A 19,123-nucleotide genomic window follows, 5' to 3' on the forward strand; every position below is an offset into this window, starting at 1 on the left:
AAAGTAGTTTTCCTCAGTGTTCCAAATGAATACGTACTATTTTTGTAATAAGGAACAATGAGCATATTGTAAAAATCGTTGGTCCATATGCGGCTGGGCTAACAGTACTGAGGCGGTGTTCACAGGGGTAAGGGCTGGGATTCTGGCGCTTTTCAGCCTGGGGCCACCTCAAGAAACCCCGAGTGTGAAGTAGAGTCTTTGCCACCACACAACCCCCGGGGGGGGGGGCAGGGGCAGCCCCTGGCAGCTGTGCTTGTCGGAACAACGGGAATAAGCTGTGTGAAAACCAGTCACAGACACTTAGCTCCTGTGGACCCTCGCTTCTCTAGCTGCCACCCTCTTCCTCCCAGCTGACCAGACACGGCCGGGCAGGCTGGGAGGGGGCTGATACTACACCCACCCACCCAGACCACAAGGCTGCCCAGAGAGGACACGCACCGTGGCCTCCACCTCTGCACAGGTGGCCTGAGCTCATTCCTTTTTGCAGAGGTTCAGTGTCTGCTCGCCCAAGGCAATGGCCAGTTTGTGGAGAATGTAATTGGGTACAAATAATCCTTGCTGTTATAGAGTTCCCTGCCTCACTGTGCCTGGCCTGAAGGGGGTTTGCCCGCTGAGCACACCACAATGTAAACAGAAGCTAGGACCAAACCTGTCCTGGGAGGGGCTCGGAGTTTATCCTCCATCTCCTCTCCTCACTCCTCCTCCCTTTGGAATTTAGTCTGAGAATTAGTTTTTCTGTGCCTGTTTGCTCCTAAAATAAACAAGCTGGCCTCACAGCCTGGCTCTCCTTCCTCTGGAGGATGTTGTGAAGATAAGGACGAGGCAGGTGGGGCCGTGGGACCCTGAAGGCCCCACGTGTCCCCGCTTCGCACCACGCCACAGACAGGGACCAGAGAAAGGCTCTCCTCGAGCATTTAGGCCGATGAACGCTGTTGCCTCTGCTTACGTGATTCAGTAAAAGGGGAAACTGGGTTTCATGTCTCATTTTCCATCTCAGATTAAAAATTAGGTTAAGAAGCAGATCCATGTAAAGAGAACTGAGCCCTAGAAACAGACAGCAACACCACAAGGCATTTTAGGCTCTCTGCTGGAGACAGAAGCTGGGGAAAGTCTACCAAGAAAAACCCCCACGTCCTGGCTCAGCCACTTCACTGCGCTGGGCCTTAGTTTCCACATCTATCCGACAGGCCAGACGGGCAGTAGGATGCTTTCCAGACCTTAAATGAAAGCTACACATGGTGGTTCTGAACATTAAGCTTTTCTAAAATAAAAAGTCATTTTTTCAGGAAGCTCAATTTTATGTCTGTATAGTAGGTATCGACCAGTTATAGTACCAGAGTAAGAATGCAAAACCGTTTAAGTGGCCGCAGAAACACTCAATGACTGAATCTAAATGATAAAATTATCCAGTAGCAAGTTTCTTTTTATTACGTTCATTCCACTGGACTCACGTGCTATGACACTCTGGGCTGGTCGGAAGGTCCTTCAGTTTCCATGGGGACAGTTATTTGCCCTGAGGTTTAATTTACTTGTCATTCAATTCTAAACAACTCTGTGCTGAAAGAAATGACCAGATGAAAAGTCGGAATTTGAGACTTTCAAGGATGCTTAAGAGGTCATTAGAGCCAACCTTCTATTACTATAATTAACAGAATCCAGGAATCAAGTGTCACGCACACGGAAATTTCCCATTCCTCATTTTCAAGTGGGCTTTGTGTACCGCAGGCAAGAGAGGTTCAGACAATATGTCTATAAATCAGTCAGTTTGTACTTGCTGTGGATTTTCTTGAGGCAAAATGCCAAAGGTATACGGACTCCACCCGGGTGCAACGAGGCCAAATATTTACAAACAGGACCTCAATGCATCTTGTCATTTTGTGGTTCAGAAGGGCAAAAAGACAATGTTTATTCAAGCCACAATTTTCTAAGGAGAAACGTTAAACCAAGAGGATGACAACTTTGGGATCAACAGAGGCATGGAAGTGCCCCTGACCTTGACCACCCCCCCACCCTGCCCCGGCCCTGTTCCTCCTTTTTTAACCGTCTGCAGGGTTGCAGGAGTGTTGTGTGGACATCTGGACAGCAGCCAGCCATGAAGTCCAGCTCCGGCAACTAACTGACCAGCTAACTTGCTCCTAAAGCCAAACCATTACTCAGAGACAGTTATTTCTGGGTTCATGTCATGGATGGAAAGACAGATCAAGTCAGCGGGGACCATGGAGTCCATACTGGGTTCCTTATTAAAAAGAAATGACTCACTTATTTTACTAAATAAAAGTCCACGTAGTTACCAACAGTATTTCAACATGGCCAAATACCTCCAGAAAGGAAATACTTTGAGAAGATTTGTCAGTATCAAAAGATGCTCAACCACACAAATAATGAGAAATGAAAATTAGAATGATAATGAGATGCCATTCACCCAGCAGATAAAGCAAATATAACGCAAAGACAAAGGGGACAAAATTGGCAATGCCCTGAGTGGGGACGGACGTGTGGGGGGAGTGTAAATGCACGCGTCTTTCAGAGAGGGCACGTTGGCATCCGCTGCACAGGAAAAGATCACAGTTCCTTTGATCCAGCAATTCCACTACGAGGAGTGTATCTTATAGTAACATTTGCACGTTACTGTGCAAAACTGTCTACATGCACTGTGGCAGTGTTTGTGACAGCAGAAGATTAGAAACAGCCAGAATGTCACCCATCCAAAGGGCAGCAGATATAAATGTTGGCACACCCACATGATGGGATAAGAAGCGGGGAGCTCTGCAGTCCTGACATGGACGTGCTCCGAGATTCACTGCTCCGTGGAGACATCTCGGTGCAGGGACGGGTGCAGAGGGTCGCCCCACTCTGGGAGGGAGCCTGGGGGCTGCTGACTGACAGATTTACTCTGGGAGGGAGCCCGAGGGGCATGGGCGGGACAGATGCTCTTCACCGTCTAACACTGTGTAACTTGGATATTTCTGTCCCAAGCGCACACACACACTCACGCAAAGCAGTGGTACTCCGGAGGAACTCCCGAGAAAGGTGAAATGCCGAATCAGTGGTCTGACTTGTGCTTTGCATCGTGATTTGGATTCAAACAGGAGGTGGGTTTGAGAAAGAGACTAAAAGAATCCAGGCGAACTGGATGTTTCTTGAGGAAACTGTCATGGCACATGTGAGAAATATCCCCCAAAACAAGAAAGAGGATGTTGGCAAAAAGGACTGGAAACGTGACAGGAGCCGGGGCCCCGGCCACAGGGAACGCCGCCTCTGGGCCACTCTCTTCAGCGGGCTCCCCCAACTCCAGCCCGTGCCTGCGCTCTCCTGGCCGTCTTTGCACAGCTCTGCTGTCAGGTCCGAGTTGTCCCTTTACCCCCGCCCTCATTTTGGGGGTCCCTGGAAGAGCCAAATCGCCGTCTGCCTGACCCTCAGCACTCGGCCTCCATCTGCCTTCCCGGGGAAACTCTGAAAACTTGGCTGATCCTGGTCAGTCTACGCCAGGACCACCCCCGATCCATCCCATGAACAAAGACCATCATCACCGCCAGGAATTCACAGGACTCTGTGCTCAACGGTTTATACACACTGTTTCTCTTCTAACAACTCTGGGAAGGAGCATTTCCTCACTTTATAAAAGTATAAACCAGGGGTCCCACAGTGAAGTGGGGGCTAGTGGGGGCATCTGAAGTAGGAATGCCTGCCCTGGCCGGGTGGCTGGGTTCGTTGGAGCGCCGTCCATTACACCACAAGGCTGCGGGCTTCGATGGCGGTCAGGGCGCATGCCTGGGCTGCGGCTGTCATCCCCGGTGGGGGCGTGTACAGGGAGCAGCTGATCGACGTTTCTCTGTCACACTGATGTTTCCCCCACTCTCTCTAAAATCAATAAACATATCCCTGGGTAAGGGCTAAAAAATAATAATAATAAAGTAGTCACGCCCCTGATGTGGGACTGAACTATTGCTGCCTTCAAGTCTGTTTCAACTTGCATTCGGGCCCACCCACTGGCCCCCAGTGTACACCCAGGAGGCAGAGGCAGGGCCTGTTTGGCTGCTGTTAAAACTAAAGCACCTGGTACCTGACACAGTATGTGCTGAAGAAATGGACTGGGAGGCACCTGGCAGAGTGTGGTGTATGGCAGACACTCAATGTAAGCAGCCTCTTCCCCTCCCTTCCCACGCCCCTTTGAACGAGAATGCAGGACAGCAAGTACTGTCTTTCCCAAAGATTACCATAAAAAACTGCTAAAGAACCCCTCTCCCCCAAAGTTTTGGGATTCGTAGGGGAAAAGCATCAATTATATGGAAACTTGCCCCACACAGTAGTACCCTTCCCCAGTGCTGCCTTCTGTGTGAGTGTGTGCGTGCGTGTGTGTGTCTGGGGGGGGTGTGGAGGGCTGGTGGGGTGCAGCCCTGGCGTGTGTCTCTTGTGGTTAACAGCACGTGCTCTGGAACCAGGATGTTTGGTTTGAATCCCACTCAGCTGCTTACTAGTTGCCTTGGTTATCAGCCACCTTAAAACTTAGTGGCTTAAACAACTTACTGTCTTCTCTGGTCTGAGGGCTGACTGGGCTGGTGGGGTGGTTCTCGACTAGGGTCTGTCATGAGGTGATAGGTGGACGGTGGTGGGGGCTGGAGCCACCCAAGGCTCTGCAGAGCTGGGCATCCACAATGACTTCTTCCCTCCCGTCTCAGCTCGGTTACCTGGACCAGGTGGAGGCTGCCCGAGCCTTGTGCCTCTCCGTGAGACTAGCGTGGGCTTCCCTCGCAGTATGGTGGCCTCAGGGCAGCTGGACTTTTTAGATGGCGGTTGGCTTCCCCAGAACAAACATGCCGAGAGATCCAGGGGGAACCTTCAGGGCTTCTTACGATTTAAGCTTGGGGAGTTGTAAAGACTCACTTCTGCTGAATTCTACTGATCAAATAATGAGTCAGGAGGCCAGCCCAGATTCAAGGGGAGGAGGCTACGCCAGGGCACGACTACTGGGAGGCGTGGTTCACAGTGGTGGCTACGTTGGGAGCAGCGGGCAGCTTTTGAGACCAGCTGCCGCACTGGCTGTAGGACTGGGGGCGCATTACTTACCCTTTGTGTCTCAGTCTTCTCTCCCATAAAATGGGATAATAGTTCCTATCTCAAAAAGCCTTGGTGAAGAGCAAATGAGCTAAAACATATGGAACGCACTCAACAATGCACTAAGTATTAGCTATCATTACTCCAAAGAGTAAGGAGCGAACCTTTTTCTGATTAATCTCTGTATCCCAATGTCTGTGAAATGTTTTTAAAAGATTTTACTTATTTACTTTTAGACAGAGGGGAAGGGAGGAGGAGAGGGAGAGAAACATCAATGTATGGTTGCCTCTTGCACACCTAGCCTGCACCCCAGACATATACCCTGACTGGGAATCAAACCTGAGTACCTTTGGTTCGAAGGCCGGCACTCAGTCCACTGAGCCACACAGCCAGGACTGCCTGTGAAATGTTTTGTGATCATGAGCTGGTCTATATGGAAAGTAAGAGAAGGGACCTTCTCTCAGCTTCCCCCAAATTTCATTTTTCATTTAAGAGTCTAGGTAGGTTTAGAGTTTGGGCCGAAGAGATCATTCATTTCTCATGATTGAGTATACATTTAAAAATATTACCAGTAATGAGAAACAGCTGCTGGGGCTTGGCAAATGCCATTCTGAGTCACGGTAATGACATGCTCACATTAGGGGCAGAAGCAGCAACACTTGTGTGTGGAATTTCCCGGGCACCGGCGGAAAAGGAGCCTGAACGTGTTTGTCAGCAAACTTCCCCCAAACAAAAAGAAGCCAGGATTTCCTGCTGGCAGCCAAGGAAGCGAGTGATGGCCAGGACCTCACAGCCCAACTTCAGACTGGCCTTGGAGGTGGCCAGAAACAGGATCTGACCACGAATCATCAGCGGTCGGCCCCAGCCCCTATGACGGACACTCTTCTATTGCTGCCAACTTCAAACAAAGCTCAGAGACAAGTCATTCAGCTCAAGCTCTAAATATAAAAATGGCTTCATAATCCACCAAGCCTGCAGACGTATGTTTTATTCTGCAGACTTCTCTACCATGTCATCTGCTCCCTCGCACCCCTCAGTGCCCCTTCCAGCCTTTAGGACAAAAGCCAGTCTCCTGACATGTGCGCTCACCTGCCACACACCCAAGCGCCAGCCTCAAGCGCGATTCGGCCTCCTCCGAAGAGCCCTGACCTTGCAGTGTCCCTGGTTCTCGCACCTGTTTCTGCCTCTGGGACAGGATGACGGCCGCAAGGGCAGCCACAGTCGTCTTTCCCTGACATGCAGCAGGCAGGGGCTGTGGGACTTTCACTTCATCATTGCACTGTCTGAATGCCCACATTTACCTGGAGGCTCTGACCAGAAGATGCGCTTCATCAGGTCAGACATATAGATCAATGACACAGAGCTCAGAGTCTAGAAATAGACCTCCGTGTGTATAGCTGATTGATTTTTAGCAAAGGGGCCGAGATGATTCAATGGTGAAAGTTGAAGTGACCCTTGAATGACATGGGCTCGAACTGTGGGGGTCCAGGTACATGGAGGTTGTTTTCAATAGACACACAGTACTGGGACTGTGATTTTCTTTCCTCTAGTTGCTGTATTGCAAAAATACAGCATATAAGGCATAATAACATACGAAATGAGTGCTAATTGACTGTTATGTTATTGGTAAGGCTTCCGGTCAATAGTAGGCTATTAGTAGTTAAGTTTTTGAAAAGTCAAAGGTTCACGCAGAGTTTTGACTGCCCACAGAGTCAGGGCCCCGCCTCCCATGTTGTTTGGGGGCCACCTGGATTGTCTTTTCAACAAGCAGTGCGGGGCAGCTGGACTCACACACGAAAAGGATCGAGTTGGACCCTAACCTCACACCACCTAAAACAATTATGTAAGTGCTAACACTATAAACGTCTTAGAAAAAATACAGGACTAAATTTTCATGAGCTTGGTTTAGGCCAAAAGCACAAGTGACAAAAATTAAAGTAGATAAATTAGACATCATTTAAACTAAAACTTTTAGTGCTTCAGACAACACTATAAAGAAAGTGAAAGGCCACCTAGAAAATAAGACAAAATATTTGCAAATCATATATTTGACTAGTATATGGTATAAAGAATGTTAAAATTCAACCATTAAAAGACAAATAATCCAATTAAAAATGGGCAAAAGATCTGCAAACACATTTATCCAAAGAAGTTACACATGGCCAATGAAGTCCTTGAAAAGAGGTTGGTCATCAGTTGCCAGAGAAATGCCAACCCAAACCCTGACAAAAATCCCGCTGCGCACCTGCTCACGTGGCCCTCATCAAACGGCAGTGCTGGTGAGGGTGGGGAGAAGCTGCACCCCCACGCACTTTTCGTGGAAAGGTAGAACAATGGAGTCGCTTTGGAAAACAGTCTGGCAGTTCCTTAAAATATTAAATATTGAGTTACCATGTGATCCAGCAATTCTGCTCTTATATTTATATCCAAGAGCATTAAAACCATAGGTTTTTACAAAAACTTGTACATGAATGATTACAGCAGCATTATTCAGAATAGCCCAAGGGGTGGAAACAAACAAAATATCCATCAACTAATGAAGAAGTAAAATGCGGGAGAGCCATACGATGGCTATTCAACCATAAAGTGGAGTGAAATACTGACACACACTCCTCCGTGGAGGAAGCTGGACACAAAGGCCACGTGTTGAATGATTCCGCTTGCATGAAGTGTCCAGAAGAGTCAACCCACAGAGACAGAAAGTACAAGAGTAGTTGCCAGGGTCTCGGGGGAGACAGAGAATGGGTAGTGATCGCTGATGAATACAAATTTTCTTTTTGGAGTGATGAAAATGTTCTAAAATTGTGGCAAGGGCTGCATAACTCTGTAAATACCGCCCCGCCCCCAATTCACTGAATTGTTTAAAAAAAAGAGAGAGAGAAAATGCAAATAAAAAAAATAGGGAAAGAACAGCCCTTTCTCTTAGTAGCTTTGCTGACTCTGCCCACCTCCTACCCCGTCCCGTCCCCCCCCCCCCCCCCCCCCCCCCCCCCGTCCTGCCTGGAGGCTGGTGAAGTCGCTTTGTTCGCTGTGCTTCTTGATCAGAACTTCTACTAACACACAGGGTCAGAGGGCTTGTTTGCAGGTCCAACCGCACCGGCAGCACGTGACCACCCTGGCCAGGGCCTGTGTCTCACTCCTTCTGAATCCTGGCACTCAGGACAGCGCTTGGCACTTGGCAGATAATCAGCATATCTGTGTGTTGAGCGAATAGCCCCTAGCACGCCGCTAACATTCCCCACTGCTCTTTATACCATCACTTCTAACATAAAGAAGTGCCCAAAAGATGGCACATACGTGCTCACAAGCACCACACTGCTATTTTAAAATTATTTTTCAGAAATATTTTTTAAACTGAATAATCAAGTAGATGTTATCTCTTTTCTACTTCCTGTGAGATGATTTCAAAATTGAAAAGCAAATCATCAATAAAACGACCAAGATAATGTGGAAAAAAGGTAGAAACACATCCAAAAATAGCATTTTCAGTCCCTGAACAACAAACTTCACATTTTAAATAACCTCACAAAAATTTCCCCAACTCTATGAGACAGAGACTCTATGAGACAGCAACCAATGTAAGCCAATATAAAGGCTAATTAAATTCAGCCTTTGAAAATGCTCTGGGCTTCTACAATAACACCACCAATATAAGGAGATAATGAAGATAATCACAGCTAATATTTACTGAGCACTTCCTATGTGCTAGGCTGGGCATTATTTTCTGTGTCCTATGTTTAGCTCAGTTATAACAACATTATGTGGTAGGTACTATTACCCTCATTTTATAGAGAAGACTAACAACTTTTTCAAGGCCACATGGTTGGTAAGTGGCTGGAACCCAGGAAGTTCAAACTCTATTGTCCACGCACTCCCCGTACTACATGGCACAGCGTTCAGGGACTGCAGCCCCTGACTGGACCGAGGAAAGCAGTTTGTGTGATTCGGGGTTCACAGGCTGATTAGTGCAGATGAGAGAAAAGCTCTGGGGTGCTGCTGAAAAGCTGGGACTGTCCAGAGCCGTATCTGTAACTGCACGGTGCTGGAACGAGGGAGAGGACAGTGCTGCCGCACCACACCCCCCTTTACCTAACTGTTACTCCTTCCCTTATCTATAATACCTCCCAGGTAAGGCCTGAGCTTCCTTGTTCCGCGGGTACTCGGCAGGCATCTCAGGCCTCTCTCAGGAGCTCTTGCTAAAGTCCAGCACTTACACCTGTTTTCGAAAAGTCAAAAGTTCACACAGATTTTTGTTTTTACTAGCCATGCGTTTTCTGCCCTTTTATTTTTCACTATCTTCTCGGTTCTATTCATTGACTTATAATGAAAAGGGCCTATAGGGAGAAGAGCTTAAGCAGTGAAGACACCTCTACCTTTTATCCGACAAGCTGTTGGTCCTGGGAAGTGTTTCTTCTTGTCACCTGTAACTTTGGCCTGGAGAAGGGTAATGTCTGTGAAACACCACGTCCTCCTTGAAATCACATGGCCCCCTCTACTCAGCACAGAATATAAAGGAACCAGCCTTATGTCATGAGAGAGAAGCCTGAACAGGAAAAATGAGCCACAGGTGAGGTGAGGCACGTGACTGAGCCCAGGTTCAGTCTCATTTTTGCTTTCCCTACTTAGGCATCAGCACTCCTTCCTGGACATACACCCTCACTAGGCCACCTGGTCCTCAGAGCTCTGGGACACCTGGGCAATGCCCTGGAGGTTCCTGAGGGCTGCCTGTGATGATGTAATGCCAGCTCCCATCCAGTTCAGGTCTCTCTTTCCCCACTTGACCCCCAGCAAAGCAGCACAATGCTCCACCACTCCCCCTGCCACCTGTCTTGTCCCACACCAATGGGGAGAACTGTGGGTGTGGAGCAGACAGCAAGTCCTCCTGGGCCCTGCTCAGCAGTCACCACGCCCCCGCACCCCTCCTGCAGCTGCGCCATGCACCAGCATGCCCTGAGCCCCAGCTGCACGGCTCTAGGGATATAGGGTGGGCTGGGCCCGCACTGCAGCTCAGCCTTCAGCAACTGCCTGAAGCACTCATCCTCTGAGCCTGTTCTCCGAAAGTGGCACCTTGTCAACAGATGTCCCCTCCCCAGATGTCAAGTTCTGTCACCCATCTGCTCAGCAGCTGGGGAAAGAATTCTCATGATCCTTGGAAGGCTCTGCTTTCCAGGGGGAGTGAAGGCGAAGGGCGTTGCCTTGGCCAGGGCTCAGCTCCTGTCTTACCATGATTGTGTGTAACTTAGACACAAATCCTAAATGATGAGCACAGTGTAGACACACAGCAAAGGCTTAGTACACGGTGGCTGTTCTCACACCAACCACCACGGGACCATGCTGGACACGCAGTCCAAGGAGAGGCCTTGGATGTGTAGGGGACCACGTGGTGAGACTGCCCATTGAGGGTTAACTCGTCGACTGCATGAAGGGACAAGAGGAAGGCACAGCAGCTGCATCCTTCCTCTTTCACAGACTAAGCACCCGGAAGGGAGGCGCAGCTTTGCTGATTAAGTCAATACAGGTGTTTCAAATGTTTTGCACCTCCTCCCTCGTCCCATGTGGACATAAACGCCTGACAAAGGTGGTGCAGTGATTCAGGAAGCCGAGGGACGCAAGGAGATCGAGCGTGTGTGAAAATGTGCACTGTTTGAAATAGCTCAAAGCAAATAGTTTGCTTTAAAACAGCGCATATTCTTCGGGGCGAATGTGTTGGAACTGCCGGCAGAGTACCTCCAACCACCAACCGCACCCAAACACGGGAGAGCACTTCGGAGTGGCGGCCCTGGCGCCCTGCGCAGCGCTGTCACTGCTTGCAGCCTCAGTCCTGCCTCACCAGCTGCTACGTCTGTCAGGGCGGCGGGGACCAGCCGACTGGCTGGAACCATACGGGCTATTTCTGTGCATAGGATGTGAGTAAGTACACGCCACAGTAAGTCTGACCAGGACATGAGTCAGATTATTATAAAGTGTTGAAAGGAACTGATCTCCAAGGCATCCTGACGGCATCATCCATGCTACACCCTGGAAAGGAGCTACAATTTGAAAGACACTTATAATTACTAAGCAAAGGAGAACCCCTGGAGGATAAGGGTGACTAGAGCTGGCCAAAGGCCAACCAATGAAAAGAAATGGATACGGGAGAAGCTGCAATCTAGAGGTCTTAAAACATAGAGGTAAAAGACAGATTTATTACCAGGGCCACACATTTCTCCAGCATTCTTTGGTCAGACGTGTACAAGTGGTAGAACATGGCAGCTCGGAAAAGCTGTGGAACATGGGCTTGCTTATTTTCCTTTTAAAAGAAAACATCTTACCTGTAGAGTAACTTTCATTGGGACAAGTTAATGGTCCTAGGCTGGCTCTTTAAAAACAATCTATTGGAGCCCTGGCTGGCGTGGCTCAGTGGATTGAGCATGGGCTGCGAACCAAAGAGTCGCCGGTTAGATTCCCAGTCAAGGCACGTGCCTGGGTTGTGGGCCAGGTCCCCAGTGGGGCATGTGCGAGAGGCAACCACACATTGATGTTTCTCCCCCTCTTTCTCCTTCCCTTTCCCTCTCTAAAAAAAAAATAAAATAAAAAATCTATTGGCACAGAGGTGGAAAGCTACGAAAAAAGACGTCTGTAGCACTATTTACAGAAAAGATATTGACCATCACAATATCCACAAATTAGTTAAATAAACTATGTTATGTTCCTTTGATGGAGCCTAAGCAGCTGTTAAATGGAATAAAATAATTTAAATATGCTGGCATGAAACGATGTCTGTGATAGACTGCTGGGCAAAAACCGAGTTGCAGAAAACGTGCATAGCGCTCACACGTCTATTAAAGATGATGCGCGTACAAGAGGTCTAAGGGGCCAGAGAAAACCGTTAATTGCTATTTGTGACACAGGGAGATTTTTGTGCAGCCTACTCATTGTTTGAGTCCCTTACAATAAACATTACTTTTATAACAGAAAATAAAGTAAACAAAGGTATTTATGAGAACAGAATAGTATTGACTTGACTTTCTCGGTAAGTGCAATGTTCTCGGCGGCCCCCGGGCAGCCGAATGGCCGCGAGTCCCTGACCGAGCTGGTGCGGGCCTGCAGTCAGCATCTCTGAAACGCTCTGAGGGTGCACAGACCAAGGAGGCCCTTTATTTGCCCTGTCATGGGGCCCTTGCCTTCTAGCTCTTGTGGCCTCTGTAACTACACTTCTGTTCCAGGAGCACTGAGGGAGTTCATTGCGTGACCACAGCTCATGGCCGTGACCCCAGACAGCTCACTGCTCAACCTTGGCACGCCAGCACTCTCAACATAGTGCTGTTCTTGCTGTTCAGGGGTGATGAAGAGCTGTCAGTGAAAAGTGACGGCAGCGATTCATCTGCTCCACCCTCTCCCTCTCAGCAAAGCCTGGGGGAACTCTCTTTTGTTTCAAGGGCCAGGGTGAAGGGACTTGACCTGTCTCTGACCACACGAATCCATCACGGTGCCCTCCGGCCAGGAATTTCCTTTCTCCAAGTAAACTGTGTCCTCTGGTTTGTCCCAGATGTCCCTTTTCTCCAAGGGGGTGAGAGCGAGAGCAAACCCATCTGTTTCACCACAGAGCAAGGGTCTGGAAACAGTTACCGCCTAAGCCAGCTACTATTTCCTGAAGGCTAAAGACACGCAGAGTCACTGTTCCTCACAAGAATTTCATAACCTTCAGTCCCCCCTGAATACCTTACAGTCAATCAACCTCTCCTTCCTGCCTGGGCTGCCCCTAGGTAGTTCCTGGTCATCCTGCGGGTTCTGGCTCAAGTGGACATCCTCTGGGGAGCCTTTCCCGACACCCCACAGCCAGGCCAGGTCCCTTGTACCGTAGATACGGCCCCCTTCTTAGAGTGCTTATGCCAACTCTCATTTCCCATTTATTTCCATGAAAACTTGACTAATGTCTGTCAATGTCTGTCTTCTTCCCTCACAGAACAGAAGCTCCTCAAGGGCAGAAGCTGCACCTGTTTTTGCTGCACCGTCAGTGCCCATGTGGTTCAGCGTCTGGTGCCAAGTAAGTAAACGCTTACTTGATGGAAGGATGCTGAGGAGGCAACTGGGTGGATTATGTGCCATCACGGGAGGGAGGAAGACCAGCTGGGAAGCCCCTCTCCCTTGTTGTCATTAGTTTGCCTCCTTTATTTTTTTGGCATATGTGTCCAAGTGAATGGTTAGCTAGACTTCTTGGTTATTTCTTGGGGCCCCTTCAGCTCTGGACCCTGGCCCTGCCCAGGGGTGCCGGGGGTGTCCTGGAGCCCAGAGAGAACCTGACAGGGACAGAAATCTGCTGCCAGCAGCAGAGAGCGCCTTGGCCAACACAGGGTGAGGGGTGAGGCGAGGTGGGCACTGACCTCGGCTGATGCGCTGCTTCTCCCCTGACAGGATGCCAGGGCTGTCGATGATGCTGATGCTCTTCAGGACCTGATTAGGCAGCTGGGAGCACATGAATCTGGAAGAAAGGGATCACAGTGGGGTCAGAAGCTGCATTGTAGAGTGTTTTAATGACGAAGCTCCTTGCCTTTCCGGGCTACCGATGTGGTCTGCTGTACAGCGGGGGCTTGCAGGGGATCAGTGGGATCTCCACTGGTGCTGACGTGCATGGGGCAGGTATGAGAGGGGCCCTGGCACCTGCTGCTAACTGCCACCAGCTCCTTACTGTTCATTGTGGTTTTTGCTAACATTTACTGAACACTCAGGTATTTTACATCATCTCATTTGCTCCTCACGTTAACCTCATACGAAGAAACTATTGTTAACCTCTGAGAGGTTAAGTAACCTGCTCAGGGTCACTCAGAGCTGGGCCTTAAACCCAGGTCAGCCTGACCCCAGAGCCTGCCAGCCTTACCTGCACCTCCTTTATGCTGCTCCTGGGCCAAGTGACCCGGACTTCTCCACCCGGGGGCTCCCATGCCTCCTTCAGGGTCAATACCCCATTGGACTGGAGCATCTCGAGCTCCCTGCCAGCCCCTGCCCAATCCCTAAAGTGACCTCGGAGGTACAGGGGCCTGTTTTCACTGTGGGATGCCCTAAGAACTCAGCATCCAGCCTGGCACTTGCTATGGCTTCAGGCTCAGGGTACAGCAGGCACCACTGGGCAACCCCCCAAATCCTCCAGGTGCTTCTGAGTCCTAGGGGTGCTCTATAACTGGATAAAGGGGCAGGGTCGGGGAGGGCCCTGGCCAAGCTTCTCCAAGCCTCCTTCCATGTCCATGGCTTCCCCTCCTTCTCCTTCTGCTCTCCCTCCTGTGGTTCTGGTCCACTGCCCCGGTGTGGGCCTCACAGAGGTAGAGGGGAGAGGAACAAAGCTGTGGCCTGCTGATCGGCAGATGGGTCAGATTCAGTTCAGCCTTTGCCAGCAAATTGTTGTGGGACCCTGGACAAGGACCTCCCCACTCCAGGCCTCAGTTTCCTTACAGGTAAATGCAGACACCTGGGCCAGGAGCTGGTGAGTCTTTTTAGCTCTACTACTGTCTAACTCTAGAGGAACAGAGGGAAAGGCTTTCCCTCTGGCAGCAGAGCCTGAGGTGGGTCTTTTTTAGGCACTGTGTATGTTTTAAGGTGGAAACCGTATAGGAAAAGGAAGCCCCTCCTTTTCCTATATTGTCAACGCTAACTTCTCTATCTGTGTGGGCAGAAAGCTTGAAAACCCTTGGTGAAAGCTCAATTCTTCCATTCAGTGGAACTGGTGGGATAACTCAGAAGGTAAATATGCTGGGAATGCAGGACAGGGCGGCCAGCCCCGCCTTCGTGGCGCACTGCGTACAGCCCAGCGGGCAGGGCAGGGGCTGGGGGGCAGCCCTGAGCTTTTGCTCTAACCACTGACCTTTCAAGACAACCTTTTTTGAAGGTGCTCAGGACAAGTTTCTCATACCCTAGATTTTCAAGTCAGCTCAGGATGATGTAGAAAAGACATTACGATCGTTTTATAGCTAGAAAAGTTGAAGCACAAAGCAGTTATGACATCTTGACTAACACATGGCTGGCCTGAGGACGCAGCCTAATAGTTCCGATGTCAGCTGCGTAGAACTCAACTGATAAAGTTAAAAACATCATAACGTGAAAATAAAGGGACAAGTTAATTTAAGAGAAGCCCCTCCTGTCCCCTCCACATTTTCGTACATCCCACTGCCCACCACTTGGAGAGACCTGTGAGAGCGAAGTGCTCCCACAGGGACCACCGAGCACTCTCTGTGAGCTCACAGAATAAAACCACACCACGTTCAAGTCCCCAGAATTGGGGCTGGAGTGGAGTTCTGAGCACATCTGCAGCAGACGACCATTCTAGTCAATGTGATTTGGGCTCTTATCACAGTCCCGTCCGTTCTATCAGATGCCTGGAGACACTTGGCAATCTGAAAAAACTGCACATATATAAAAAGCGTTCCTGGGAGAGGCTGACCTTTTTGCAAAACCACTTAATATCAACATTTTCGAAACACAAAACCCCTGGATTCTATTGTAAAGTTAACAAAGGGATTTAAAAAAATCTATAAACTGTCCACTCCCTCTTGTGCAAAGTGACAACGTTTCACCACTCCTATGGCTCCTGACACATTGGCAGGGCTAAGCGTCCGAGCCAGGAAACCAGATGCAGCCAGATGTGGTGAGGTTACCACACGATAAACAAGGGAGCAGGCGGGGGCACAGGAAGGTGGGCAGGGGTTGGGGGTGGGGACTGCCGATAAAAGGAGGAGAAGAAAGACTAGCGAGAGGGGAGACAGGGATGAGGAGGAGACTAACATTCTAATTCAAGGAGGGAGGGGAAGAGGAGGAAGGGGGGAGAGGGGGAAGGGGAAGCAAAGGGAGCTCTGCAGTGGCTGGGACTGTGTGCAGAGAAGAACGCATAAGCTGACAGGGCTGGGGTGGGGAACACAGAGCACAAGGCGGCTGTCAGACCCCTTGGGGTTAGAGCTACACACATTTTCTTAAATAACTGTAATCAGAAAAAAGCCCCAATGCAATGCTGTTGAAGCTGTCTTAGTTTTAGGCTCTAAGAAAGGAAGATAAAAAGCAAGGTTATTGGTTGGGTAGGTCAGCCAGCCGTGGTCAGGCTTTTGTGTGTCTGCTGACACATTTCCAAGCCGACTCGCCGTCCCAGGATGGATTTCCTCCTCCTTCCTGGAGTGACTAACAGAAGTATGTCCGCGCCTTGCCTCCTACATTTCACATGCAATATGCAGCCTCGTGCTAGTCAAGCCCGGGAGTCTCAGATAAGCTTTTATAAAGGGTCTCCCTCACCCAGGGCTGACCCCATACATTTTATTTTCTGATGAAAGGAGGGCAGGAGAGGGCCAAGCCCTACTTTGGACCCCCGTTACCTGAGGCCCCACAACAAAGGCAGGCTCAGAGGTGGCAGGGAGCCAGTAGGTAAAGGAATGGTCTGGGTTGTAAGGCCTGAGGCCAGCGGCTGGGGGCCCAGAGGCTGGGGGCCCAATGGAACAGAACAACAGGGGGTGAGAGGGTTAGGGTTCCTAAAACTGCCTCTAAACACTGACACCCCAATTCACAGATCAACATTTTAAAAGAACCAGGCGTCACCTTAACCCTGCTTTTGATTCCCAAACAATGTAGTGATATCTAGTTAGCTAACTCACTCAGTCCTCACCACAGCCTCAAAAGTAAGGGCTTGGTATTATTTTGCAGAGACTGGGCCACAGAGGAATCACAGGCCACTGCTTGCTGTGTCCCAAGGCTGGTAAGTGACGAGCTGCTGGGATGCTAACCTAACCGTTCTGACTCCAAAGCCCAGGTTCTCAATGACTAGGCTGCTCCTACCATTCCATGCGTTTGAACCACAGCTGTGTACCTGTGCCACACCGAAGGCAGCATCCTGGAAGAAAAGAGTGACATGCCGCAGTCCTGAACTCCCCGCCCAGAGGCCTGCAGGTGACTTCTCAGCCCCGTTGGGGTGGGAGGGCAGCAAACGGGAGGGAGAAGACCCAGGCTCTGGCCATCTTCCTTGCTCACCCACCCTGTGACCTCCTGTCGGTCTCTGGGCAATTCTGGGGACTCCCAGGTTGTCATCAGGTTCAAGTACCTAAGCCTCAATGGAGAGAGTATGGAGCTGTTTAAAAGCATCTCCTTTACCTGCTCACTTTACTGATAAGAGTTAGACCCCAGAGATCACACGATTTCCAATTTATATAGTAAATACTATACAACACACAAAAAGACTTTGACAACTAACCTATAATAATTTTATATGGCCCTACCACATATGGCAGATCTAACCTTCCACTGCCCAGGAGGTTATTTTAAATCCACACTATAGCCCTGGCTGGTGTGGCTCACTGGATTGAGCACTGGCCTGAGAACCAGAGGGTCGCGGGTTCGATTACCAGTCAGGACACATGCCTGGGTTGCAGGCCAGGTCCCCAGTGAAGGGTGAGTAGGAGGCAACCACACATTGATGTTTCTCTCCCTCTCTTTCTCTCTCCCTTCCCCTCTGTCTAAAAATAAATAAAATCTTAAAAAAGAATAAGTCTACACTATAAAAAGCCCAAGGTTACCGTCAGACCTACAGAATCACCACTTTCACAAGTAAAAGATGGGTGAGTACTGGCAATCTCATGTGGTTCAACCTCAACGTGTCCTTCTGTAAAGGAAGCCTCACTGTCCTGGGGGAAGCAGGAGGCCGGGCGCCATGTGCCCGTCAGCACCGGTGCTGGGAGGCCTGCCTGAGCCCTGGCGGGAAAGCTGGTCAGGACCAGCACTGGACAGGCAGCTGCCCAGAAAGAACAACGGTGTCATGACCCAGGGGCCACCACAATCCCGAGGTGACAGACTGAGGGGAAGAGCTTCAGAGTTTATTATGGATAAGCATAGCACACACACAAAACAATTAATGACTCAGATGAAAGATTTTGATGGTGAATCAAGAATGATTCTTGGCAGGAGCCCATTTCCCTTAGTCTCTGCAGCTGAAGTAGCTGACGGAGCCAGCATGTGTCTGGACTGATGCTGGATCCTTGGATTAAGTCAATTTTTAAAAAATTCCCAATGATACCAAATGACAATGTAATATTCATAACCTAAAAAACATCTATTTTATGAAGCCTCATTTAACTACAAACACAGAGGTAGCAGAGTGTAAGTCCAAAAACACACATATGTGTTCTATTATTGCTAAATTATTATACCAGGGTAAGACAGTATGTTTTTTATCATCACCTTCCTCAGGCCTGGCTAAGGTGACAGGCACACTAAGAGTACTGTTCAGATTCCTTCAGTTTAAAAGGAAGTCTCAGAATTTAATCCCTAAGGCCAATGGTTAAAGTCATTATTTTTTAAAGAAAGTGAGGCAATAAAGAAGTAAATGAAATCAAGAGTTTCTTTTGTGGAAGACTACAGTTTAACATTACACTTTATGCTAAGCTAAAAACAGTGTCTGTAGTTTTCTGAATTTGAAAAAAAGACTAACATTTTTGGAAAAGTAGATTAAGGGAAAAGCATCATATCCAATTCAAAAGCAGACTGGAGGGAGAGACGCCAGATGCCAATCCCTGACCCTGTCGAACTGCCCACAGCATACCGGCGTCTGCCTCCCAGGGCTCACGGCCTGGGGTGCTGTTGGGACGTCCGTTTCTTCCTCTGTGACGTGGAACTCTCTCCTGACGACAGACTTTGAAACCTCAACAACCACGTTCCCGTGGGGCGACTCCGACACAGGCCCGCCTGCAGAATTCCTCACGGACGTGCAGCAGCACGATGAAGCTGCAGAAGGCCGCGTTAAAGTCGTTCCCACGGAACTCTTTTTGTTCCAGACTCTACGCCTGCTTTTGTTGTTCCAGTATGGGATTTCTACGAGGTGAAGCTGCCTTTTGGGGAATTTATCTTCATTTCCCAAAAATGCACTGTAGCCCTGGCCTGTGTGGCTTGGTTGGTTGGAGCATCATTCTGTGACCAAGGGATCATGGGTTCGATTCCTCGTCAGAGCACACACCTGAGTTGTGGGTTCGATCCCCAGTTGGGGTACATCGGGGAGGCAGCCAATTGATGTTTCTGTTACTCTCTCAAATAAGAATACAATAAATCTTTTAAAAATGCACTGTAGACT

At 49.3% G+C, this 19,123-nt stretch overlaps 1 protein-coding gene across 1 annotated transcript in view; it reads right to left on the reverse strand.

Moving 5' to 3' along the window:
* The window catches only part of EHD4 (EH domain containing 4), a 69,772-nt gene that overhangs the window by 30,162 nt on the left and 20,487 nt on the right, over window positions 1–19,123 (reverse strand). Inside the window, exon 3 of the mRNA XM_024567446.4 lies at window positions 13,419–13,516. Within this exon, the coding sequence (XP_024423214.2) occupies window positions 13,419–13,516 (98 nt within the window). The remainder of the gene's footprint in view (window positions 1–13,418; window positions 13,517–19,123) is intronic.

Source organism: Desmodus rotundus, chromosome 7 (genome assembly GCF_022682495.2).
Source record: "Desmodus rotundus isolate HL8 chromosome 7, HLdesRot8A.1, whole genome shotgun sequence".
Taxonomy (NCBI): Eukaryota; Metazoa; Chordata; class Mammalia; order Chiroptera; family Phyllostomidae; genus Desmodus; species Desmodus rotundus.